The 27,424-nt window shown below is 46.1% G+C and overlaps 1 protein-coding gene and 1 pseudogene across 3 annotated transcripts; one reads left to right on the top strand and one right to left on the bottom strand.

Moving 5' to 3' along the window:
• Positions 1-1,142: 1,142 nt before the first annotated feature.
• On the bottom strand, positions 1,143-9,807 carry CCNH (cyclin H). Of its 3 annotated transcripts, none has more exons than XM_048932036.1 (9): positions 9,555-9,807; positions 9,251-9,373; positions 8,226-8,299; positions 7,750-7,960; positions 7,318-7,481; positions 5,433-5,503; positions 3,521-3,632; positions 2,917-2,977; positions 1,143-1,308 (listed from the first exon to the last, which is right to left on the bottom strand). In XM_048932036.1, the coding sequence occupies exons 1-9, from the start codon at positions 9,669-9,671 to the stop codon at positions 1,210-1,212; spliced, it is 1,032 nt and encodes a 343-aa protein (XP_048787993.1). In that variant the 5' UTR covers positions 9,672-9,807; the 3' UTR covers positions 1,143-1,209. The 3 variants fall into 3 exon arrangements, with proteins under 3 accessions (XP_048787993.1, XP_048787994.1, XP_048787995.1); XM_048932037.1 differs by having other exon boundaries at positions 1,143-1,312; positions 9,555-9,806; XM_048932038.1 differs by having other exon boundaries at positions 9,261-9,373; positions 9,555-9,665.
• Positions 9,808-20,217: 10,410 nt separating this feature from the next.
• On the top strand, positions 20,218-27,332 carry LOC125687404 (uncharacterized; annotated as a pseudogene).
• Positions 27,333-27,424: the final 92 nt, after the last annotated feature.

Genomic DNA, 27,424 nt, shown 5'->3' with positions numbered 1-27,424 from the left:
AGGCTTAGGGCAGAGTGGCTGGAAAACTGTAGAGCGGAAAAGAATCTGGGAGTGCTGACAGCCAGCTGAATGCAAGCCAGCAGTGCCCAGACAGCCAAAAAGGCCAGCAGCATCCTGACTTGTATCAGAAATTGTAGCTAGCAGGATTGTAGCTAGCAGGAGGTGATTATTACCCATACTTAGCACTGATGAGGCTTCAACTCAAGTACTGTGTTCTTGAGTTTTGGACCCCTCACTACAAGAAAGACACTGAGGCAATGAGTATGCCCAAGAAAGGGCAACAAAGCTGGCAAAGGGTCAGGAGCACAAGTCTCAGAACACAGTACGGTCTGGTCAAGTCCATTTTAAACTGCAGCTCATAGAAAAAATGAAGTAACAGTACTGTTTTCTTTGCTACCAGGCTTGCCTGCTTATGTAACACAGCAAGGTAATTAATTAAAATACAGAAATCACAGGGCCAGTTTATAACTTTCCTTTTTTTAATGCTCTGCTAGCAAGTTACAGCTAGTTCAGAACATATTAAGGATGGCCCATTAAAAGGTGTTTCAGTTAAATCACTCTTCCCTTAGCTGCTAGGTACTATGTAAATGGTAAGGCCTCCTGAGGTGAAGCTATGATAGGCTGAGCAGTCAAGGAAGAAAAGCAGCTTTGCCACTGTTAATAATGACTTATGAAAAGCATACTGTCTAGAATAGGTCATTTCTATAATGTGCTTGGCTGGGTATCATCAGTATAACACAACAAAAAAATAAAACAACTCTGAAGAACAAATTTGCATCTGCTTATATAAAATAATAATAATGAAAAAAAAGCAATGATGAAAATAAATCTAGAACACTTGAGAAGAGCTTCTCAAATGCAAAAAAAATGTTATGACCAAGGTTATATTCTTCTAGCAGTTTCACTGGCAAACCTGGGCAGAGGACAGCAGCACATCTTGCTCTTAAGTACTTAAGGATTTATTAGCAGATCTGTGTTGTCCATGTATTTAATCACTTTGCTAAATGCCAGAATTGACATTAGGTACTGCTGTGCTGTAAGCCAATTCTTAAGTTGCATCTGAAGGTGCTGCTAAACCAAAACTTGAATACTTCTTACTGACCTTGGATGGTGAGATGTTTTAAAACAGAGCTACAATTAACTAAAATTTAAAATAAAAGTTTTTATTGCAAAGAAATTAAAAAGCGATGTAAAAAAATACCTCCTGCTTCAGTCTACAGAACCTTCAATAAGCAGGTTCACATGTGCCACAGAACAGTAAGCAAAGGAATAGGCTTCACAAGTCCCCAAGGTCTTCATCAGTCCATTCTTCCTAAGGAAAGGAAAACAAGTGTCATTTTACAGTAAGGTGACAAAGCAATACAAAACTGTGTACATGATAGTGCTGCGTATAGTAATATCTTTTATATACATGTTACTTAAAGAGAGTTCAAGTAATACAACCAACTTCACACTAATCTCTACACTGTGCCTATTGCAAGTAAATGACTTAAACAGCAAGTTTAAACTGATTTTAAAACACATGCTTTATCTTCTTGAGGGATGCCCTTCTGTCAAATGCTGGTGCAAAAGAAGCACATTAATGATTGACAATACCTTTCTTGCATACTGACAACCTTCTTGCTCCTGACAACCAGCAAGAAACACTGTCATTCCTACCTAATATGTAAGACCAGGCTCCAAACAGAAATACAAATTTTTTCAAGTCCTACACCAAATGCATATGGACAGCTCTGAAAATAATGCCTCCCATTTATTTCCATGGAAACTACAAAAGATACAAAGAGCACACAATAATGCTGTTTGATAGAGAAACACTACTTTTTAACACAGTCACCACCATAAGCTGTGCATTTCCAAGAGCAAAAAACAAGAGCATGCCACACTTGTAACTGTTTTGCAAGCAGGTATTCCACTTGGGCTCTGCATCACGCACTGGCCACACAGGTACAGTGTGCAGGTGGAAAAAAAGCCCTGCAGAGCCTGAGGAGAATTAAAAGCAGCAGAGAGGATGCAGCAGGGGAGAGAGAAGTGCACCTTGAAACAGGGGATGCCTGGCTGGCACCACCTATTGAGTGTACCACCAGCATGTTCCTTCTCTCTCCTTTCAGCGCTTTGCCATCTCTCAAGGGTCAGCAAGTATAGTGAGTACACTTGCTTAGGGAGTTTCTGCTTCCTGCTTATGGGCATTATCTAAAATGGATGCCTGTGTGTATGAGTCTGTGCATGTCGAATAAAACCTATAACCCTCTGTGCTGCTCTAAGTGCAGTTTGCTTGCATCTGCTCCTCAGACATCCCATCTCGCAGATCTAAATGTACCCTGAAAGAGCCTTCAACAAGTTCATTATCCATCCAAAAATCCACCCTTCAAATCTGTATCTTTCCAATTTAGAAATAAGAATGAACTGTGGGATGATGTCAGACTTTCCAGAAGTGCAGGTAGAGGACACCAGTTGCCCTTCATCTACTCATAACATCACTCCCACCACAGAAGGCCACTGGAATGGACTACTCATCTGGAGTACCACACGTCCAGGCCTGGGAAACTGAGCACAAGAAAGGCTGGAGCACCTCTCCTACGAAGACAGGCTGAAGAGCTAGGCAAGTCCAGCCTAGAGAAAAGATGACACTGGGGAGACCTCATCATGGCCTTCGAGTACTTTAATTATTACAGTAATGTAATCATAATTAGCTTATAATCATGAGGGAGACAGACTTTAAGTGGTCTGGTAGTGACAGAACAAGGGGAAATGGTTTACAAATAAAAGAAGGGAGATTTACACTAGATGTTTAAAAAACTTTAAAAATATTCTGAGCAACTTTTGTAATGTGAGAGGCAGAAGTTTGTCTCAACAATGTGCGGGTTTTGCCAGTTACTACTGAGTGGAAAAGTAATGTCTTGTACATTAACTGACCTCATCCATTTTAGGCTTTTTTGAGTTATATTCATCATCTTCACCAATTTTCCTCTTCTTCCTAAGCCCCAAATAGGAAAAAACAAGTTTTAGAGTCAGACTCATTATCTGGTACAGTATTTTAGGTTAGTTTATGAACAAATCTGTCACATTAAAAAAAAAAAAAAAAGCTATCAAAATTCAAAAATAGCAGCCTACTAGAAGTTCACAGTGGGTACTAAAATGAAAAGGGCAGATAGAAAATGTTAGCAAGTCCTTTACCTGCAACATCATTCTTAAGAAAGCATTAACTCCTTACAGAATTCACATAATTCTGAAGACCATGATTCTCAAGACATGAGATCATATTTAGAAGCCACTCAGGATTCCAGTTTTGTGTTAAAAAATAAGCACCACTAGGGCCTGCAATGCAAATCTGCATAGAACGTATTTAAGCATTGTTTAACTACCTGATCCTGAGAACCAAGAATCTGAACTGACACTCTTACAATATGTTGACATGTTTTCATTTTCATTCACTGCAAGACCAGCATTAAGTAATGTTCCCACCGCATTAAAAAAAAGAAAAAGAGGGATAATACATTACAGAGCAGTATCTACTTACATGTTAGTGCTAAGTGAAAGCTCCAGGCTGTGACACTTCTCTAACTTCTGTTTTAGAGCTGCAACCTCTTCAGGTCTTGGCAGTTCGTACTTCTTTATAAGATTTTTCATGCCTGTGGTGGCAACAACATATCTCTAAGCAAATTAGGTAACTCCTATTTCACAAAGTGAACTACACAAGCTCAGTATCAATCAGTAGTGTGGCTACTTTCATGGCTTATCCCTTGTATCTAACCTTCAAATATTGTTTCACCTTTCAAACTTCTGCTAGGTTTTGAAAATACTGTTACTTGTTTTCTAAAATAGACTTCAACAAGCTGTAAGGCAAGTATTACAGCAGCTGAAACAGAAAGCTTTCCAAATAAAATCCTTGCATTTTTTCAAAGCCAGCGTTAGGTGTTCCAGGTACTAACTTCTCCAGCTCACAAAACATTTGCTTATGAAACTTCCCATCTAACAGAGCATTCCAACTTAGGAGAATCCAAGATTACATACATATGACTTGACTATCATCTTACCATAGTGGTTTAATTCTAAATAACATCAAGATACACCAGCACTGAGAACTACACAGAAACTGGCTGTCAGCATCACAGGTTTGGATTTCAAAGGAAATTACAGAATTCACATTGCTCTGCTAGCAAGTTTCAAAATAGGCAATTTTTGTATTCAGCACGGAACCTTACTCTTAATAAAGTTTGTCTTGTGAGAAAGAAAATCAAACTTCTAACTGCTACAGAGGAAACACGACCTCCTCTACCACCACTTCTATGTAAAACAAATTATTCACAGACTTAGCACCTCCACTGCTTCAAAATGTTCTGCCTGTCATCCTGCATTTGCAGAACAGCAGCCTATAGGGTAAAGCTATCTTCCACAGGACTGCAAGTGAAAGTTATGTGATCCCAAAGTTCCCTCTGCATTTTACTAACAGAAACCAGAAGATCAAATGAGTCTGTTTTTTTGTTCTGTTTTGGGGTTGGTTTTTTTTTTTTTTTTTTTTTTTTTTTTTTTTGCTCAGCAAGAGAGAGAGGGGAAAACACCTCAAGCTTTATAAATTCAAGTTGAATTGCAGACCTTGGTGACTTGTACTCACTACTGAAATCGGCTTACTCAATGGGCCAGATTTTTATTTTTAAATACTAATACTCTCCTATTCTAAATACATGCATTAGCTTAGAATATTAAGAGAAGTGATCACATATAATTCCATACTCCAATCCTGCCGTTCAATTAAAAAAGGTAATAAATAATCAGTGCACCATACTTCCACTGTCCTAACAAAACCAAACCATGCTACCACTCTTGGTGTTTCACATAATGTACTTTCTTTGTTTTGCATAACCAAACCTAAGCATCTTTTGAACTACCTTTATGGCTACAAAATAAAGTGAGTTATAAATCCTGGCAGATCACTTATCACTTGCTAACAAGTCATCCTCTAGTGGTGGAAGCAGTTACCTGCAAGCTTTTGTCAAAAGCTATACTCTCAAGTCAGTGAATGGAAAAAAGCTATTCACCCAAGACTTACACAGAAACATTACTCAGTTTGCCCAAATTGGATCTCTCACTTTTGAAAGTACATCAGTTGCTAACACTTAATTCATTACAACATACATGATTTGAGAATCATCAGGTCCTCTGCTATTTTAATTTCATTTGCTTAACATCAAAGGTAACTGAGTGTCTCTCCCCCAGCATCCATCAAGTAGGAAGTAGGAAGTTCACTCTATTGCTAATGTTTTAATTATCTTTGGTAGGCCTTGATGTGAAGAAAACTGTTTGAAGCACACTTTTATTCAAAAAGCAAAAGCTTTAAGTGAAAAAGGTTTGGGGTTGATTTTTTTCTTTGTTTTTTTTCCTCTTCAGAGATACATTTTCTTTCATATATACTTTTTAAAATATTTACTTACTTTTCATGCCCTCCAGTATTTTGGTCAAGAATGCCCTGTTTTCTTTCAGCATAAAACACTCTGATAAATAACTGCAGAACAAAAAAGAATAAACTCTTAAAGTGCTGTAATAATTTGCAACACCTAGCATTACTTAATAAAATGCATTATTTGTAATTTCTATCTGCTAAAGCTATACAATTCCATTTGATGAAAACAATTCTGTTGCACGAGTGTTATAAAGTGATAAAAAGTGAGTTGTTCACTTTCAGCATTATTCTTCTACGAAGAACTTGACAAAAGTATTTCCTAACCACATAAAGAACCTAAGGTACCGGCACTGCAGAATTAAACAACTCAGTAAGACTTCATTAACAGTTAAGTCAACTTAAGATTCTATGAAGTATCACACTATGCATAGTATGACTACAGGCAAAGCAGAAGCTACAGAAGAGCACTCTTCGTGCAGATCAACTGACAGGAAAGCTTGCAAGATGAACTGCTTCCTCTGGCAGCAAGCTCGACCACTGGCAACAAATCCCAAGCGCTCAGAGTCTGTGTGCACCGTCCTCTCAGATTCAAACTTCCTTTTAGCAAGAAACAGAACACAGCAGAGGAACACTATCACAGAAGTATTTAACACATTCCAGTGTTAAAGAAAAAGGAATTTACGTTTCCTTAGAAGGTGCACTTCAGTAATGAGACAATACTGAACATATTCTACGTGGCTTCTGAGTAAAAACATGAAATTTGGAGTGATTTCACTTTTAGCGTTAGCATTTGCTTTCTCATTTGTGCTTCCACACCTTAAAGCAAAATAAAACAAGCAAAAAAATAAGATGCACACAGCACCTAGCCAAAACCACAAAATACATGAGCAGCAATCCTTGCCAACATCACTTTTTTTTCCTTGCTGGGAAACAAAATTTGTAGATAAAATTCACGGCTTGGTCTGTGCAAAATAACAATTCATTCAACTCAGTCAGTTGCAGCTCTCAGCTTTCTGATGCACCAGCCACCATGAAGACAGTAATTGTTGTAAGCTGAGAGCTGTCCAGTTTATAACACCTACTCTTGTGCAACTTTAAATGAATTTTTATGCTGACCCCATAACTGAAGCCACTATTTGCCAGTGCACAGTTGCAGGTTTTTTTTTCCTTACATTGTAACTTTTTGAATACAAACACTAACACTGTGGGAGGAAGAGATTTTCAAACCTCTAGAACTCTATCCTAACCTCAACCTGCCATTTGTGCAGGTCAGGTGGAAAATAAGTTATTTAAACAGAATTGTTTTACTTTATTATCAGCCCTTGTGACTGCAGCGGTTGCACTCTTGATGCAAAACTCAAATGGAGTATCATGTGGTTATAAAAGTCCAAATACAGTGGATGCAATTGTATTTCTAAAGAAAAAGGTCACTTGAGTCCTCAAGCAAAATAAATTATGTCTTTCAGCAACAGTATCAAAGCATTTCATCACAGCTTTGCAAGCAGAAGTAGACAGACCATTCAGAAGAACAGCGCCTTAACACTAGTCTATTTCCAGGGAAATTCAAAGCTTAAGTACAGCACTTACAGTTTCTGCATTCTTATCTGCCATCAGTTCAGAATAATGTTACTTGACCCCACAACCTCAGACATCTCTTAAAAACTTTTTTTTTTTCTTTCAACAATTCTTTATGTATTTCATACTCTCACTTCCTATTGCATTTCCAGCTTCTCTACTTCAGTCTCTCTTCAGGATTAAAAAATTATCAATACTGCTTTAGTTTTGAAGCACATTTAAAGAATGTAGCAGATTGCTACCTATGAAATAGATACAGATTTCTGTTAGCCAAGAATGTCTAGAGCAAAACAATTTTAAAGACGACACAAACAAAAATTTCAAAGAAAATGAAAGACTACCTTTCTATATTAATTCCTGCTCTTGAAGCACTAGATACTATAGCAGCAAGAGCTATCTGTGAGGGAGTGAAGAGCAGATATGCATCTGTCAGAGCCACTCGATTGAGGAAGTCATCAGCTGTTTTCCTTAAAACTTCAGGGTTTTCCAGCAATGGATACCGAGTCTAAGAAATATTTGGGAAAGTTAAGCAGCTATTCCTGTTAGTCTGTGAGCTCAACACACAAAATTCAACAATTTTCTGTAAAGCAGAAGAGTGACAAGCCATCTCATTCCTAAAATGTTTAAAGACCACAACAACACACACCTCCTTTCAGATATTTTCTGCCTATCACTTCAGAATCTATACCTTCATGAGCACAGAAACAAAAGCATAAAATCCGTATTTGTATTACATTAAAATATAAAGTACATAGCAGATAAAACGGCATTACCTTCAAATCAATTAGAATTCCCTCAAATGGCCTGTATGGATTGTGCACAATAAGATGGAAGTTCAACTGCTGAATAAGCAGTAGTTCATATTCCAGTATCTGTTCAAGAGCTTTTTCTTGCCCAAGGGGGCTTTCTCGAAGGTTACCAACAAACTGAGAGCTGGACACATTAAACTCATCTACTTTACAGGCTAAAAATGCACATGTTAGCCTTGAGTAGTTTGGGGGAAAGAAAAAAAGCAAACAATTAATACATGCAGCATTCAGCCTTTTATCGAAAGTTCCACACAGATTTATTATTATTTTAAAAGTTTTTGAAGTACTATATTAAGAATATAATAAACTTTTCCAAGTGGAAACGGAAAGTGACCACACTTTTTGCATTTCCTTTCCTATTTTGTTCATATCTTAACAAATAAAGTAATACTTCTATTATTCTGATCGGTACAATAACTCACAATGTGTTGAAAACTCACATTATTATCCGAGGATGATACTCCATCACTGAGTTACTGAGATAAAAACGTTTGAAATATATGCAAGCTGTTCCCTTAATTTTTAAAAAGAGAAGGAAAGAGTTAAATGCAGAAATAAAAGTGGATTAAGAAACAATAATAATAAAATTCATAAAACAAAGTCTGAATGCGTACTATTGGCATACAAGATACACAAGCACACTAAAATTCACAGAATGCCATGTCATTCAAAGTCTAATTCATTTATGCATGCAAAAACCCTACAAAATAGCAGTTTTATGTCATTTTTAGATGTTTATTCATGAATACAATGTGCAGTCTAGAATACCTTCATTACAATCTCATCTCACATTAAAATGGAATACTTCAGTCCGTCAGTGCCAAGTTTCCAATTTAATGTGAACTCCATCAGCACAGATCAAGTATTTCCAACCTCTTACTAGCGAAGTTTGACTCAGCACATGTACCTTACTGGGCTCAGTTCTGAAATGTAAAGATGGAGTTCACAGCACGTAACAGTGCCTACTGTGATACAGCCACAGTGCATACAAACAAGACGCTCATCATTTTGTTATTCACCACAGCAGCCAAAAAGAGGTACTACTGGTGGGATGCTTCCGAACAACACGCTTAGAAGTGAAGCACAATTCAATTCCCTGCTTCAGCTGTAAGTCCTCCTTCCTCCCTCTCAATGCACTCAAGTCACTGGGGAAACTTTAGAGGGAGAAATTTTTCACTGAGGGAGCGGTGAGGCCCTGGCCCTGAGGGGGTGGTGAGGCTGCACCGGGAGCTGCTCAGGTCCAGGATGGACGGGGCCTTGTGCAGCCTGAGCTGGGGGGGCAGCCCTGCCCACAGCAGGGGGGGGAGCTGGATGGGCTCCGAAAGCCCTTCCAAACCAAAACCAAAACGGAAGTAGGCCCAACCGAGCTCAACTCCTGCAGGACCACTAAGGAAACCAATCTTTTCCCGGACGGCAGAGCCACGAGGAAGCAGGGAACACCTCACGACGGAACGCTTCTGCTTACCACCACAGACCGTGGCATGGCTGGCTTGAAGACGGCACAGAAATCCAGCAGCCTCTTCTCGTAGTACTTGCATATCGCCAGCTCCTCGTGGGCCTCCAGCAAGAATAAGTCACCCTGCTGCACCTGGGGGAAACACACCGATCTGAAGAGGCCCGGCCCGAGCCGCCCCTCCCCTCGGCGGCCCCGCAGAGGCGGCCCAGCCCACCCCGTCCCCCACCCCGTCCCCCACCCCGTCCCCCACCCCGTCCCCCACCCCGTCCCCCACCCCGTCCCCCACCCCGTCCCCCACCCCTCCGCCCCGCACCTTCCCGCCGGCAACCGCTTTGCTGCGAAATTTTCGGTTGGCATCGGCCCGGCTCCGCGCCAGATCCTCCTCGCTTCGGAAGGTCCAGTACCGCCGCTGCGAGCTGCTGTAGAACATGGCTTCCCCGCCGCCAACCGGCCGCGACGGGGGACCGAACCGCAGCGCGCACCGCGGAGCGCTCGCTGGCAGCCGTAGTGCGGAACGCCGCGGCACCCAATATGGCGGCACTCGGGGGCGGGGAAAGATGGCAGCGCGGGCTGGGCGGGCCGCGCAGGCTGCGGTGAGCGCGGGAGGGTGGGACCAGGCTGCACGGGCGTCGGCTGGTTAAAGGAAACGGGGGAGGTAAGCCAACTGGCTGCAAATGCGGAAATCCGAAAAAAAACAACAACCAAAAAAAAAAAAAAAAAAAAAATACGGAAATGTTAATCTGCTGCTGGATCTTTCCACAAAACGGAAAACGAAATGCGAGCTTCGGGGAGTGAGGGAACTGGGGTCTGGTCTGGGGCGAGTGCAGCTTGAAATACGTGCAACTGTAGGAAAATTCAGAAATGAGTAATCTGCTTTTTCTTTTGACAATCACACACCTGGAGGACTTGCTGCTGCTGCTATGGTTAGACTTACGTTTTCATTTATTTGTTAATAATAACGACAAAATCACAGAATATCCCCAGTTGGAAGGGATACACGGGGATCACCACGCCCAGCCCTGGGCTCCACATAGCAGCGCCGAAACGCCAGCGCTATGTCTGAGTTCTGTCCAAACACCCCCTGAGCTACAGCAGCTCGGGGCCGTGCCCTCTGCCCTGTGCAGCCCGTTCCGTGCCCACCGCCCTCCGGTGCAGACCCTTTCCCTGACCCCGAGCTGCCCCTCCTACGACACAGCTCAGCCCTGTTGCTGTCACAGACTGCAGAACTCAGTGCTGATTCTCCCCTCCTGATGCAGCTTCCTGATTTCTTTCTTCAGGCTTCTTAAAACTGCTGAGAAGTATGCTAGAATGCTGTTTCTAATGCGTTTCATTTTCATTTTGGTCAGTGTAGCTATGAAACCATGTAATTTATCAACATCAAATAGCGATACATGTAGGGGGGAAAAAGTAAGGAATCATTTACATTATGCCAAATGAAATCAATCTTCAGGATTTTTCAATGAAATATTTCAGAACAAATGATGCTCTAGTGGTTCTTCTTTGTTCTCCTATGTAATGCCAAGATTGGTGTCATTATTGCTAAATTGTATCCTGTAAGTTGATGTATTTTCTCCATTAATGTCTCTATGAAGGTGATTTAACAACTTGTCATGTTAGCTAGTCTTACCATTTTGCTGACTGTATGGTTCTATCCAGTGTTTTACACATCTGCCCAATCCCAACGGAAAAGGACTTGGAGGTGCTGGTTGATGAAAAAATGATCTGGCAGTATGTGCTTGCAACAGTAACCTGGGCTGCATCAACAGAGGGGTAACCAGCAGGGAGAGAGGGAATTGTCTGTTTCTTCTCTGCCCTCATGAGTAGGAGTACTGGAGTACTACATCCAGGCCTGGGGCCTCCAGTTCGGGAAAAACGTGGAACTGTTGCAGCAGGCCCAGAGGAGGCACTAGGATGCTCAGAGGGCTGAAGAATCCCTCATTTGAAAAAAGGTTGAGAAAGTTGGGATTGTTTACATTGGAGAAGAAAAGGCTCCACGGAGACCTCTTTCTGGCTTTCCAGCACTTAATAGGAGCAGGAGTACATGCAGGAACAGAACTGACATTTTACATGAGCAGATGGTGAGAGAACAAGGAGGAATAGCTTTAAACTAAAAGAAGGGAGATTTAGGTTAGATTTTAGGAGGAAGTTCTTTACTCAGTGGGTGGCGAGACCCTGGCACAGTGTGTCCAGAGAAGCTGTGAATGCCCCATCTCTGGAGGTGTTCAAGGGCAGGTTGGATGGGGGTCCTGGACAGCCTGATCTTGGCCAGGGGTGGTGAAACCAGGTGGGCTTTGAGGTCCGCGATTTCCTGTCAATCCTTTCTTATATTATTCAAAAGGCATAGGTAATGTCATAAGTAATACACAAAACCCATGATTTCTTAGATCATCTAAAGGCAACCGAGGAGGACCAAAAATCACCACATGCACCACATAAGAGGGGAATTTTGTTGTTTGCCCTGTAAATTCTATTGTTGAAGCATTAAGTATTCATAAAAACTTTAAACTTCATTGTCTGTTTTCTACTTTAAAACAAAAAACAAAACAAACAAAAAAACATAAAACAACATGTGGAGGGGTGAGAATAGTAATTACAAGCATATTGCGTGCAGATGAGTTGTAAGACTTATTTTCACAGAATCACAGAATTGTAGGGGTTGGAAGGGACCTCCAGAGATCATCGAGTCCAACCCCCTGCCAAAGCAGGTTCCCTACAGCAGGTTGCACAGGTAGGCGTCCAGGCAGGTCTTGAACATCTCCAGAGAAGGAGACTCCACCACCTCCCTGGGCAGCCTGTTCCAGTGCTCCGTCACCTCACTGTAAGGAAGTTCTTGCGCACATTTGTGCAGAACTTCCTATGCTGCAGTTTCCAGCTGTTTCCCCTTGTCCTGTCTCCACTCACCACTGAAAAGAGTCCGTCCTCGCCATTCTGCCCCCCACACCTTAGATATTTATAGACCTGGATCAGGTCCCCTCTCAGTCTCCTTTTCTCAAGGCTGAACAGACCCAGTTCACTCAGCCTTTCTTCATAGGAGAGATGCTCCAGGCCCTTCACCATCTTTGTGGCCCTCCGCTGGACTCTCTCCAAGAGATCCCTGTCTTTTTTGTACTGGGGAGCCCAGAACTGGACACGGTACTCCAGTATAACTTAATATAATATAGTATAATGATATATAATTATAATATATTCATAATATTCAAACTCCTTGTATGCAAATCATTACTGGAATTGCAAGTGTGGGTCTTCTGATAAGTATTTTTGAGTAGCTGTGTCCACAGGGAAAGCTCCTTATTCATTTTTTTACAAAATACATCACCATTTTGAATTAAATTATTAGAATGAGTTTTTAAACATTGTTCTAGATGAAGCTCCTTATTACAGTAATGTAAGAAAAAGACTGTCATCCACAAGCCAGAGAAGAAGATGTTTCCTTGCTCAAGCCATAACCAAATCTATACGACCTCTAGAAGGGATGTTTTTGCCAGTTTTCTTGAAGAAAATAATAGTGTTTCCTGTAGTACAATCATGTTTACCTGGAATTAGGAACTATGGCTACCATTTTTCTTGATCTACCATCTTACATGGGTCATGTCATTTATCTTCAGTTTTCCGATACTTCTGTTAAAGTTGAGGCAAATTAGCCTTGTATTTGTTGCTTATTTTTAATGACCATAAATTTAAAGTGCTATTCAGTGGCCTCTGAGTATGAAAGAATTATGCTGATTCTTGAAAGCAGATATAAATTGAATTTAATATTAGTGTTTTCACTATAAACCAAAGATGGGAAACATGCAGAAAAATCAGTGCTGTGTGTATTCTAAAACTCTGCAACAGCTCAGAGGAGCTGTATTTCATCAAATAGTAAAGGAAAAAATATATTGGATTATGCAAATGTTGAAAAAACAAAACAAGTCTGTGGTATGATGGTAAAATTATTTCCCGAGGTTTTAAAAAACAATCTAAATTTTAGTTTGCTCAAAGAAGTGGAATGCTGTGAAGCTACTGCCAAGGAAAATTGTTTTCAGACTGTTGTTGCCAGTTGTATTGTCCTCATTTCAGGTTCTTTACAGGTCCCCAGCAGTTTAGAATCAAACGTTTCCATTTCCTTTAAAATCAGTGGCACCACTCCTAGTGATTTCCAAGAGAGATAATTCATTTTTCCCGTGATTCCACTGAGTCTGAGGATAGTCAGTTTCATTTTAAGCCTAACCTCAAATACTACCTTTTGTTATTTATCTTAGAATGTGATGGTTTAATCTTGTGTACTTGGAGAGGATTAAAAGCCTGAAAGGGGAAAAAACACGTAAGTTTATTACTATATTATTTTAATATTCACCATAGTTATTACAACTGCAAATTTGTCAGTGGTGTTGAATTCAATGTTTCAAGTACTATATTTTAGTCCTCAGTCTTAGTACTGAAATACTAGCTAAAACTAGATTCTCTCCTTTGTTGCTTTTGCTATGTATTGCTTTACTTTTTGTTTCGTCTTACTCATGATGCTGGGGAGATTTTTTCTGGAGTGCTAGTCCATGATTCAATGAAGATCGGTGATGAGTGATGGCCCTCAGAGCTCTGTACTGGGTCCAGTGCTTTTTAGTATCTATATCAATGATACTGACAATGGAATTGAATGCACCCTCAGAAAGTTTGTGAATGACTGCAAGCTGTTTGGTGTGGTTGACACATCCAAGGAACGGGATGCCATTCAATGAGACTTAGGCAGTTTTGAGCACTAGCCCAGGAGAACCTCATAATGTTCAATAAATCCAAGTGTAAGGTCTTTCACCTTGGTTACGGCAACCTCTACCATCAGTACAAGCTAGGAGATGAAATGACTGAGTACAGCCTTGCCAAAAAGGGTTCTGGGGGTACTGATGGGTGGCAAGCTGGACACATTGAGCCAGACATATGAACTCACAGCCCAGACAGCCGAACATAGCCTGGGATGCCTTTAAAGAAGTACAGCCAGCAGGGAGAGGGAGGTGATCCTGCCCCTCTACTCTACTGGTGAGGCCTTGCCTGGAATACTGTATCCAGATGTGGAGTCCTCAGCACAGGAGGGATGTGGACCTCTTGGAGCACATCCAGAGGAAGTCCACAGAAATAATTCAAGGGGTGGGAACACCTCCCCTATGAGGACAGGCTGGGAGATCTGGGGCTGCTCAGCCTGGAGTAGAGAAAGCTCCAAGGTGACTCGAGAGTGGCCTTTCAGTATCCAAAGAGGGCCTGTAAGATACAAAGGAACAGACTCTTTAGCAGGGCCTTTTGTGATGGGACAAAGGGAAATGGTTTCAAACTTAGGGGAAATTTAGATTGGATATAAGGACAAAAAAGGCTTTTTATTATAGAGAACAGGTTATCCGGAGACACTGTGGATGGCCCTTTCCTAGTGACAGTCAGTGTCAGGCTGCACCAGGCTCTTAGCAACCTGATCCATCTGTAGATGGGCCTGTTCATAGCAGAACATTTGGATTTAAAAGCCCCTTCCAATTCAAATGATTCTACTATTCTATTATTCTACTATTCTCTTCTATGTGCTAGTATTTGACTGCTTTGAAAATTTCTTTCCTCCTATGAAGGAGCGCTGCTTTTGCAGTGTGTTTGAGACAAAGTGGACTGAGAGACTAGATGGAGAATTCAGAAATCACCTTCAGGTATCTGTGGTACCTGATTTAAACATGATTTAGTGATGGGACTCTATCAGTCAATCTGATGATTAGACTTGATGAAGTTGAAGATCTTTTCCAATCTAGATAATTCCACAATTCAGTGATTTTACAGTCATGACAGAGATATGGCCACTAGCAGATTAGCTGTTTGTATTTGTAACATTTATTATATTTATTCATTTTACAGTTTCTTATAACCTATATAATCTACACGGTAACTGGGAATTGCATCATTTTTATCCACAGCCAACCTCACAAATGAAAATAAACTTTGAAATTAAAATTAAAAAGTGTCCTGATCAGACTGGATCCCTGTTTACAACAACTGACCATTTTTTCTGATATTTTTGAAATGCACTTATTAGGCTTGTTTCCATCTTCCTTATTCTCTTTTTCTCTTTTTTTATTTTTTTTCCTGTTTTTTATTTTTATTTTTATTTTTTTTTTAATTTAAAGGAGGATGTTTAAGCAAGGAAGAATGGAGATTAAATGTTTGTCTTTCCACAACACTCTTTCTTTCTAAATAAGGCACTTAACCAGCCAATTGCCCTCTTTTTTTTTTCCTTTTTTTCTTTTTTTTTTCTCTAAAGATGAAGACAGGAATAGAAAATAAAAGATTTGTCAGTCTCAGGACAATGAACTGGGAAATTGATACACTCCCAGCAACTCATGGCCCTCCAATTAGTTGGATCAAATAATTCCTTCTGTTCTCCATCTTTTCCACAGCAGTGTTTTAACTGGGATATTCAATATTTGTTTTGCTCACAGGAGCTTAGAAAAGAATGCTGTCCAAAGCAGTGCAGAGTCTCACAGGTTACTTTCACACATCATTTCCATGGCCATTTAGGATGCCATGACCTATACTATTCTGAGAGTTGTTCTTTGCTGAACTGAATGGAATTTATTTATTTATTTGCTTGTTTGTTTGATTGTTTATTTTTTTTATTTATTGCTGAGATCATTGCAGGTGGTTTTAAATGTTTTGTTTGTTTGTTTGTTTGTTTGTTTGTTTGTTTTCTTCCGTTTAACTCTTTTATTGCATTAGATTGCTGTAAAACACTTACTTAGTGATTATCTGTCAGAAATGCCATGGTTAAGAGGTGATTTTCCCTTGGCCAGTCAGGTATGTGCCAAACAGTTAAAAATTTCCTTCCTTCCTTCCTATACTACTTGCCATGTAAACTGATGTCATATGCTAGCATTTTGTCTGTACAGCAGAGATAGAATGTTTTACTAAGATTAGAGTTTATTAATATTTTTATTCACATTTTACACACACACACTATATTAATGGAATATTCTTGATTTTAATGTAGTAATTAGATAAGTTACATGATTGGAATATACTGTACATATCCATTCATAGGTATAACCCACTTTTCATTTGAGTGAAATAATCATAGTCATTTAATTCCGTGAAATACGCTACGCTCTGATTATTCTAGGGTGCTTAATGAAGCACCAAAATACATTTTCAAACATAATTCAAGCTTGGACTATGTCAGATTGTAATTCAAGAATCATTATTTACTCCAAAATTCTACTTTTGAACTACTTTTGAAATGATGCATCTGGAAATATCAAAATACACCTAATTCAGAAATACGAAAGTGAACATGTAATAATGATATTTGGTTATAAAACAGGATGACAGACACTTCATGCTTAAAATTAGAGTTCTTTAATGTGTATGCCAAAGGAGAAAGTTGGATCTACTAAAACCTCTGCTATACAATCTGGGCATGAGAGGACTCCCTATTTCAAAGATTACCTATGGAAAATGTAAAACATGGTATCTTTTCCTGTACATAAACAAGTTGAACTTAAGCAGAGCATTCCTTTCAAATGTTAAGAGAGATGTTGATGGAATACACAGCATGTCATTCACATCTGTGATTCAAAACACTTGGTAGAAAATGAGCTGATAGATTCTCCTGATGTTAGGAGAGAATCGCATATTAACTCCAGACATTTAGTGTATGGCTTTGGGGGAAACTGTTGGAGGTATTGTACTGAAGCCACTCGCCTCAACAGTAAAGGAATACGACCCATTTTTTGTGTGAGAGAACTTGATCAGGAAAACAAGTTGTGCCTCAACTCAATTATGCATCAGAAGCTGTCCTCATTTTCCTTTAAAGAAAACTCATGTTTTTTACACAAAGGCTAGAAATGTCTTCGTTTTTTGGAAATACATTTACAAAAGCACAACAGTATCAATGGTGCTAATGTAAATCACTTTGACACTGGTACAAAGCAGTAAAAGGAAACGGAAGACAGAGAACTCGTGGTTGATTACCTTTTTATTCTGATATTAATGGGCTGTTCTTTTATCTGATTGCATTGTTTTTCAATCTTCTGCTAGCTACATTATTCTCAATAAACTGAAGTATAGAACTCTGTTGAGTTTATTCTCGTTCCATAGTACTTCTAAATTTTTTTTTTTTTCCAAAAAAGTGAACATCAAATGCAACAATAAAAGATGTGGAGATGAATTTATGCTTGGAAGAGGTGCTGTGACCCCATTATTCCTTCAGTGCTTTAGGCTGTTATCTTCAAAATTAATCTAAAATATTTTTCTGCTTATTAGGTACTGTGTTTCAGTCACACCAGCTGTGAGTTGTTGACATTACTGTAAGTCATAAGCACAGAGCAAATACAGATGCTGCTCAATTGAAGTTACTTTTTTTAAAGTATAAAGTCATTGCTATTCTACGTTTTACCCAGGGGTATATTCCAAACTTTACTTTTCCTCCCATTATGGAATGAATTCAATAAATAAAGCAGAAGAATGGCAAAAAAAACTGATTTTCCTCCCCTCATTTGAATTAAATCTATAAAGTCAAGACTGTGACAAAAAGAAATGTAATCAAAGCTGCTATATATGGACCATCCCATTAGTGATTCAAATCAGACCAGTTCGAGCAGTTTAGCTGTTCAGATGTTTTCTAAAATACTACAGTGTGTAAGAATTAGATGGAAAAAAAGAGGCAGACAGGCAAGATCACTAACCAATCTTGCTCTAGAGATTGTTCTTTATAAATGCTGCTCAGTCACTGTACATACATAAAACACAGTATTAGAAAGTAGAACAGTGTCAGTGCTTGTTACCAGGGGTGACTGTAAAATTATGCCACAAAGACACTTGGTCTCTGACTGCTGAGAGCATCTTCTTTGTCTGTAGGTTTTATTTGCTACTCATTACATGCCGTTATGAACTGATATTTATTCTCTAAATTATACCATTCATGTGCAGTGCTTGATGAAATCGTGAAATAAAAAAAATGCCTAAATGTAGTCGGGCAGACATCTTCCTGAGCTGTTATAGAGGTCAGACAAATAGGATGTCTGTATTGTGGATCCTATGGAATATTACTACAGGGACTACCTAGAATCTCCAGTTATCTTCTACTGTCACATGTATCCATTCACAAATTCTGATTCTTATGGTGTTATTCTGTGTTCATTTCACTCCTCTTGCTGTCAGTCCTTGAAATAGTGCTCTAGGTGTGGGTGAGAAGAGTGGGTTTCATCCCACCATAACAGCAGAACAAATCCAAGACATCCTCATGAAACTGAAAGTATGTAAGTCCATGGAGCCAGATGATATCCATCCTAGGGTTCTGAGACAGATGGCTGATGTGGTTGCTGAGCTGCACTCCATCATATTTGAAAAATCATAGCTGTGAAATCACTGGGGGAAAACCCCCCGGTGACTGGGAAAAGGCAAAAGTTACTCCCATTTTTAAGAAAGGGAGAAAGGAAGACCTGGGGAACTACAGGCCTGGGAGCATCACATGTGTGCCTGTGAAGATCGTGGAGCAGATCATCCTCGTTACCATCTTAAGGCACATAGGAGACAAAGAAGTAATCCAAGACAGCCAGCATGGCTTCACCATGGGCAGATCACGCCTGACTGGTTTGCTGGCCTTCGGTGATAGAGTGACAGCAATCAGTGCATAGGGAAGAGTGATGGATGTCATCTTCCTGGATTTCTGCAAAGCCTTTCACATGGTCCCTCACCACATTCTTCTCTCTAAATTGGAGAGGTATACTTTTGAAAGACGGACCATTCAATGGATCAGCACGGCAGGTGGGCAGACAGTCCAGGAGATTCCTGGAGTCTGCTGAGGATTACTTCCTCGTCCAGGTAACTAGACGGACCGACCCGAGGTGAAGCCCTGCTGGACCTGGTGCTCGCCAGTGCAGAGCTGATAGTTTTGAATCACAGGATCCTGGGATGGCTTGGCTTGGAAGGGACATTAAATTCTCTCTGCAGTTCCAAACTCCTGCAGCGTGTTGGCTGCCACCCACTAGGTCAGGCTGCCTGAAGCCCTATCCAGTGAGGCCTCGAGCATCTCCGCAGAGGGCGGCTCTCTAGGCGTGGGGGCTCTCCCATCAGCGTTGGCCTGACTTTCATGGAGAAGCTGACTCTCATGGTCAGGCTGGATGAGCAGGGATGCTCCAGTGTGACTCCAGGACTGCAGCCCTGGACAAGGGGACCGCTCCTCTCCTGTCTCTGGCATGGTGACCATTGCCAGCAGGTCAAAGAAAGCAAAAAAAAAACAGAGTCAGAAGTTTTCCTGACTCGTTTTATACGCAGGCTTGAAGGCAATCGTGCCCTGCCTATGCCACTCTGCCTCTGGGAACCGTATAAGGGTTGAAGCTGAGATGTGTGAAGACTTGGGCAGGAAAGGATCATAAAACCCACCCAACCTCAAGTGCCTGCCATGGGAGCGCTGCCACCCAGCAGGTCAGGTCAGGTTAGAGCAGGGCCCTGTCCAACTCGGCCTGGAGCGCCTGCAGGGATGGGCACCCGCAGCTTCTCTGGGCAGCTGTGCCAGGGCCTCACAGCCCTCTGAGTGAGGAATTCCTGCTGGCAGTTCACCAGATCTCCTCTTTTCTCAGCTCAAAACCTTGGCCTGCCACCATCAGACCGTGGAGAGTCACTCGGAACGCACACTAGAAATGCTGGCTGCGCTGTTGACCCGCAGACGGTTTATTGGACTCTCTGCTGCGATGTGGTGCAAAAGGCCCGAGGGAGGCCATCCTTGCTCCCTGCTGACGGCAGCACTGGGCTCCTTGCCCTGCGCTGCCCACAGGAGCCGCCGCCCTCCCGCATGGGTGCGGTGCCCTCAGCCCCGTGAGGTGCTGACCGTGATGTCACGGTATGTCACAGTGGTGGCCATTGTGACCCGCGGGGCGGGAGCAGAGCAAAGGCTGCCGGGCTGGGGCTGTGCTCAGTGCGGCTTGGTGAGGCGCGGAGAGAGGAGGGACTTTCCTTGACTCTCTTGTTTCTCGCTGTGAATGCCGAACATGTCCAGACGGAACGAGGAGACCCCCAACTCTGGGGAAGCCAGGTGAGAGCCCCGCATCCCTGCGTGCGGCTCCCCGCTGCCAGGCCAGGTCTGCCTGCGGCTGGGAGGGGAGGGAGGAGCAGGCAGGGGCTCCCCAGCGCCGCGGGCAGGCAGGGCCCCTCTGCTCCTTGGCCAGGGGTTGAGCTTGGGCTGTGGCTGCCTGCTGGCGCTGCTGGGCCCGCAATGCCCCCTTCCCCTTTCACCCCCTCCAGCCCTGCCCCTCAGCAGGCACGGCAGGCAAGGGGCAGGCCTGGGGATGGCCAGGCTTACCCGACCCCGCCAGGTGCTCAGCGCTGCTCATGGTTGCTCTCTCCTTCCTCTGCAGTGTGCATGCTGTGCCGCCAGGCACAGGTCGACCCGGACATCTGCGGGCGGACTTTTGCCAGTGGTGGGCTCTGTGCCCACGAATTCTGCTTGGTGAGCCCCTCAGGGGCTAGGGCTCCTGCCAGGGATGCTCCCCTTCCTTGCTGGCCTCACGAGATCCCGCTCTTTTCTCTCCTACAGTTCTTTGCCGATGGCCTTTTGGGATGGAGATGCCCATGGGTGGAATTTGTGGCTTCTCCACTGGTGCATCCAGCACACCATCCAGCTGGCAGACCAGAAGGTGAGCACCTGAACGGAACGGGGAGCTTGGTGCCGGCAGAGGCTCGCACCGAGGTTTGCCTGGGCCTATAGAAAGCGATCGCCGGCCCTCCAACCGGCTCCAGGACAAAGCCCCACCACAGCAGACAAGGCCTCGTCTGCCAGGCAGCTCTGCAGAGTGTGGGGCAGCGGTGCCCACACCCTGCGCCCTGCCTGGAGAAGTGGGGCCAGCCGCGGAGGCACCAAGCCCACCGCTGACGGGGACCGCTCTGTTCTTTTCAGCACTGCTTTGTCTGTGGCGGGAGGGAGCTGCCATCAGCTGCGCGGAGACAGGCTGTGAGCGCAGCTTCCATCTGCCCTGCGCCGAGGACGGGCAATGCGTCATGCAGTACTTTGGGCAGTACAGGTAAGGGCTGTCAGCAGCAGCCAAGCTGCCGTCCCTCCCTGTCCCTCCCAGGGAGGAACCTGCAGCCACACCTCCCAGCATCCTGCCAGAGCCGGAGCCCAGACCCGGCACTCTTTCCTGGCTCTCTGCGCTCCTCACAGCACTCCTCACCATGCCCATCCCTTCTGTCCTCCTGCGCAGGTCCTTCTGCTGGGAGCATCGCCCTCAGCAGGCAGCGGAGGCAGCTCCGGCTCAGAACACCATCTGCATCATCTGCCTGGAGCCCGTGGGGGACAGCGCGTCCTACCGCACCATGCTGTGCCCGGTGTGCAAACAGGCCTGGTTCCACCGGGGCTGCATCAGGGTAGGAGCCCTCCCCTCGCCCCGTGGGCACGGCCGGTGCTCAGCAGCAGCCAGCCCTGCTCACACTCACGCTCACGCTCACACTCACGCTCACGCTTGTGCTTCTCCTGCAGAGACATGCCATACTCGCTGCCACCGCGCGCTTCTACTGCCCCGTCTGCGGAGAGAGAGGGAGATTCCAATCCCAAATGACCAGGCTGGGGATCCAAATTCCAATCAGGTTGGTGTCCTTCTTCCTGACTCTGCAGACACTCAGGCACAGGTGCTGTGCCTGCCCATGAACTGCCCCGGCAGGCCCAGTCCCTTGCCGTCCTGCAAGCATCGGTCTCAGCTTCACGGAGTAGCTGGGAATAAGCTCAACGGGGATGAACAGGGGTGCCCTGGATCTGCCTCACGCCTGGGGCACCGGGGACTCATCGCATTCTCTCTCTTCTCTGGCAGACGACTATCTTGGTGGGACGATGAAGCGTACCAGTCGCTGCGAGAAAGGCACAGTGGCTGCAGTGCCAGCACGTGCACTCACCTAGGAGGCAGGGAGAGCGCACAGGAAGAGGAGTGAGTGACCTCCGCAGTCCTCTGGGGCTCTGCGTGGGATCTCAGCCTCACCATAGGCTGGGGGGGAGCAAGGGCTGAGCACCAGAGCCGTGCCGGCTGCTCCCTGCCTTGGCTCGCTTTGTGCTCACAGACACAACCTGTTTGCTTCCGCAGGCCCTGTCAGCCAATGCTCTGCAGCTCCTGTGGCTCACAAGGCACGCGCTGGTGCTGCTCCTTCTGGGCCATGCGCAGAAACGCCTGGGCGTGGGACACCTGCGATGTTGTGCTCACCCGGCAGAGACGTCGTAGGAGGAGACGGTCCTCCAGAACATCCCGGAGACGTGCAGCCACAAATCGTCCCAGGCAGCGGGAGACCGGCCGTACAAGAAGCCGCTCCCCGTTGCGAGGCCGGGCCTCGGGCTCCCACAGTCGGCCCCGAAGACAACGTGGTGGGAGCCGTACAACAACCCGAGGTGCTCAGAGCAGCACCCACACCTCGGCCAGACCAGCACCATCCAGGTCCCCGAGGGCTTCCCCTCTGCCTGCACGCAGGAGACAATCCAGGCAACGAGGGCGGGCCCGCTCTCGAAGCCGATCCCCACTGGGGCGTCGCGCTTCAACTTCCTGCAGCCGGCCCCGATGAGACCGTGGCAGCCGGCCCAGGCAGCGGGGGCCAGCCCGGGCACGAAGCCACTCCCTGCCCACGGGCCACCCGGTGCACTTATTCCTGTTGCCTTAAGTTCCTATGTCTGACCATCTGTCACACTAAGCAATAACACTGTCATGTGACGGCTGTGGTCCCAAGCGGCAAAGAAAATCAACCTGGAAGAGAGTCCATCCATGCTGCCTTCATTCTTCGGTGGACCAGCCCAGCCACAAAGCCACTCCCGGTTCCAGCATCAGAGAAGACATCTCCACAACCAGTCCCAAAGACAGCGCGGAATCAGCCATGTCCCATCCTGGCGTGATGGTTGTGGTTCCAAGTGGCAAAAAAAAATAAACCTTCAACATCCTCCCCACATGTTGGCTTCAGTCTTCTCTGCTTGTCCTGCGGTGGGCAGTGTTAGGAGCGGAGACCACGGGGTTGTCTTCTCCCCAGCACCTTCCTGGATGGTTGCCGTGGAGTTATCTTTACACCTCTCTGTGTCCGTGATGGGGGACAGCACGCCCACAGGCCCAACGCCCCGAAAAAAAAGGGGCAGGGACGGAGGCGTACTGACGGTTTATAGGCCAGTCCAGCCTGTTGCCATGACTAATGGGCACGGGGGACCCACAGGCCCACGTCCCAGGAAAGGGGGAAGGGGGAAGGGAGAAGGGGGCAAGGGTAGGGAGATGGGAGACGGGCCTAAGAACAAAACAGCGGCAGCGATCTGAGGAAGAAAGTCTGAGTTTCCTACATACGGTATCGGAATGCAAGATGACACAATCGAATACTTCACTTCATCCTTGACTGCCGAGGTTAGCTGCTTCAGAGCCGGCCCGGACAGAATCGCAGCGCCTCCTTGCAAGGTATGGGGGGGGGGGGAGGTTCGGTCAGTTCCTTTACCAGGGGAACCCTGAGCCAACGCAGCAGCCCCACAGTTCTCGTGAGAGTGGCTGATGTGGTGTCAGCATTGCCAGGGCAATGGAACTGCATCCACGCCCCTTGCCTTAAGAAAAGCTTAAGGGAGGGCCTCAGTGCATCGCTGCCCGCCAAGTGCAGTGAGGAGAAGGCAGCACGTGCGCAGCAGCCACAGCATACTGCAGCAGCAGGTGTGGTAGCTTGTGCAGGACGGCGCAGAAGTACTGTCCTTCCTAGCTCTGGAGACCAGCTTACCTACTGGCAGTAGGTGCTGTCTCTGCGAGGCCACGATCTCCACCAGGCAACCGGCTTGCCCCGCAAAGGCTGTGGCGACCCAGATGGAGGCCCTGCGCAAGAGTGTGGCTGTTCAGGTCTCCGGCTGCAGGGAGTGCCTGAGCCTGCTGATGCCGAGGAGGGCGGCAGGAACTCCACCTGAGGAGTGGAGGGGTGAGCAGGTGGAAGATCGGCTCAGCATGCTGGCACAGCTCAAGCAGGAGGTGGAGAGGTTAAGGACCATCAGGGAGTGAGAGCAAGAGATTGACTGGTGGAGAAACTCCCAGGCATGCCAGGGAGGAAGGCGCCAGGGAGACACCCCCCAGCAAGTGGGGGATGGACCCCATGTCCTGTCACTGTCAGGCAGAGAGCTGGGAGAACTGGAAGACAGTCCCAGCTCGGCATCGTGGGCCAGGCACTGTAAATTGAAGGCGAGGTGAGCGAGGAGGCCCGGGAAGCTTTGCCTAAGACAAAGGCAAGGGCGAGGCGGTCGACGCTGCGTCTCCAGACTGCCTCGGCTAAGACAGACAGAAGGGCTATCGGTGGTGGTGATTCCCTCCGCATGGGAACAGAAGGCCCCGGATGCAGACCGGACCCGACTCACAGGGAGGTGGGCCGCCTCCCTGGGGCCCAGGTCCAGGACACAGCTAGAAAACTCCCTGACCTGGTTCATCCCTCTGATTACTACCCATTACTTCATTAGTGCAGGCAAGCAGCCATGAAGTAGCTCAGAGAAGCCTGCAAACTACCCAAAGGACTTTGGGGCTGTAGGGCGGTTGGTGGAGGGAGTGGGAGCACGAGTGATGTTTGCTTCTATCCTTCCTGGGGCGGTGAGGCACACGGAGTGGGATAGCAGAGCCCAGGTAATGGACAAGTGGCTGAGAGGCTGGTGCCGCCACAGAACTTTGGGCTTTTTGACCACGGGGCCATTTGCTCGGCACCCGGTCTAATGGCTGCAGGCCTGTGTCACTTGCCTCTGAGAAGGAAACGGATCCCAGCCCAAGAGATAGCGGGGCTCATTGAGAGGGCTTGCAACTAGGTAGGAAGCGGGAATGGAAGGGGATGCAATGAGGCTCGCTAGGGTAGAGCAAGTAGTCTGGGCTTTTATACTAGGCCCGATGGGGGAAGAGAGCCAAGTGAGGCGGGACAAAGAAACACTTAGGGTTGCTGTCACGCCAGGAGATTGCGGGGAAAAACCTCCAAAGTGTCCTGTGGGATGCTGCAGGATCTTCTGGGAACTCCCCAGAGGAGCTAATATTGCCAGTTCCCTGTCCAAAACCTTCTCTTGTCCCTCTAGGAAGCAGTGGAGGAAAACTTCAAGTTTCTTTTGGAGGTTTGAGGAAGGGCCCCTCTGGAAGGCTAGTCTGCCAGAAAGCCCAGCTGAAGTGCCTTTCCACTAATGCACGCAGCATGGGAAATAGGCAGGAGGAGTTGGAAGCCATGATGCGCTTGGAAAATAGCGATCTGGTTGCTGTTATCAGGGAAACGTGGTGGCACGAATCTCACGGCTGGCGTACTGTGACTGAGGGCTCCAGGCTCTTCAGAAGGGATAGACGGGGGCAGGAGGGGCGGGGGTGTTGTCCTCTATGTGAGGAAGTGGACAGAGTGCAAAGAGCTGTGTCTGAGTAACAGCCATGACCAGGCTGAGAGCTGTCATGGAGTTATCTCTAGATCTGTGATCCTGACAGGGGCTGCAGGCCACCCCCCAAAAAAGGGGGAGAGGATAACAAAGAAAGCGTTGAAGGGTTACGGCCAGTCGGCCCGGCCCCATGACTGATGAGGCAGCAGACTTGCGGGCAAGGGTAGGGAAAACGTAGATGGGTCTAACAGAGAAAAAAAACAGAGCAACGGCAACGATCTGAGGAAGACCCTTAGTTTACTAAATCCAGGTACATCAAACACAAAGAGAGCGTCCAAAGCCGAAGCCTTACGCGACAGACTGCAGAGGGAACCACGTGCTTCCCTGCTGCAAAACCGAGAGAGTCCCTAAGAGGGAGAGAGGCCGGTGTCCTGCCAGGAGCTCCACCTTTCTTGCTCTGGGCAAGAAGTCCTCTGCGGAATGCCACTCCTCCCCTCCCCTCCGAGAGCCAAAACGTCCCAAAGAGGCAGTCGACAGAACCAGAACAGTAACTCTTCCACTCCCACTGCTTTCCATGATGTTATGATGTGGAACACCGACAAGAAAAATCACAAAACCACTACAGGAGCTTAGGGTGAAAATCAGGGATCGGTCCAGGAAAGGGCAGCTAGTGCTTGGGGTCTGCTACACGCCACCTGGTCAGGGGGAGCCTGTTGACGAGGCCTTCTTGCGTCAGCCGCAGGAGGTGTTGCGCTCGCAGGCTCTTGTCCTGATGGGGGATTTCAACCACCTGGATCCCTGCCAGGATAGCAGCACGGCAGGTGGCAGACAGTCCAGGAGATTCCTGGAGTCTGCTGAGGATTACTTCCTCGTCCAGGTAACTAGACGGACCGACCCGAGGTGAAGCCCTGCTGGACCTGGTGCTCGCCAGTGCAGAGCTGATAGTTTTGAATCACAGGATCCTGGGATGGCTTGGCTTGGAAGGGACATTAAATTCTCTCTGCAGTTCCAAACTCCTGCAGCGTGTTGGCTGCCACCCACTAGGTCAGGCTGCCTGAAGCCCTATCCAGTGAGGCCTCGAGCATCTCCGCAGAGGGCGGCTCTCTAGGCGTGGGGGCTCTCCCATCAGCGTTGGCCTGACTTTCATGGAGAAGCTGACTCTCATGGTCAGGCTGGATGAGCAGGGATGCTCCAGTGTGACTCCAGGACTGCAGCCCTGGACAAGGGACCGCTCCTCTCCTGTCTCTGGCATGGTGACCATTGCCAGCAGGTCAAAGAAAGCAAAAAAAACAGAGTCAGAAGTTTTCCTGACTCGTTTTATACGCAGGCTTGAAGGCAATCGTGCCCTGCCTATGCCACTCTGCCTCTGGGAACCGTATAAGGGTTGAAGCTGAGATGTGTGAAGACTTGGGCAGGAAAGGATCATAAAACCCACCCAACCTCAAGTGCCTGCCATGGGAGCGCTGCCACCCAGCAGGTCAGGTCAGGTTAGAGCAGGGCCCTGTCCAACTCGGCCTGGAGCGCCTGCAGGGATGGGCACCCGCAGCTTCTCTGGGCAGCTGTGCCAGGGCCTCACAGCCCTCTGAGTGAGGAATTCCTGCTGGCAGTTCACCAGATCTCCTCTTTTCTCAGCTCAAAACCTTGGCCTGCCACCATCAGACCGTGGAGAGTCACTCGGAACGCACACTAGAAATGCTGGCTGCGCTGTTGACCCGCAGACGTTTATTGGACTCTCTGCTGCGATGTGGTGCAAAAGGCCCGAGGGAGGCCATCCTTGCTCCCTGCTGACGGCAGCACTGGGCTCCTTGCCCTGCGCTGCCCACAGGAGCCGCCGCCCTCCCGCATGGGTGCGGTGCCCTCAGCCCCGTGAGGTGCTGACC

This window comes from Lagopus muta, chromosome Z (assembly GCF_023343835.1).
Source record: "Lagopus muta isolate bLagMut1 chromosome Z, bLagMut1 primary, whole genome shotgun sequence".
Lineage (NCBI taxonomy): Eukaryota > Metazoa > Chordata > Aves > Galliformes > Phasianidae > Lagopus > Lagopus muta.
Note: the sequence above shows the minus strand (reverse complement) of the source record. Positions and strands in the feature narration are given on the sequence as shown.

Excerpts from the sequence above, each read along its gene's own strand:
- CCNH (XM_048932036.1), bottom strand. The coding sequence starts at position 9,671 with ATGTTCTACAGCAGCTCGCAGCGGCGGTACTGGACCTTCCGAAGCGAG. Across the intron at positions 8,300-9,250 it reads CCATGCCACGGTCTGTGGTG|GGAACAGCTTGCATATATTT; the intron begins GTAAGCAGAAGC and ends TTAAAAATTAAG. Across the intron at positions 7,961-8,225 it reads TATCATCCTCGGATAATAAT|GCTAACATGTGCATTTTTAG; the intron begins GTGAGTTTTCAA and ends AAACTACTCAAG.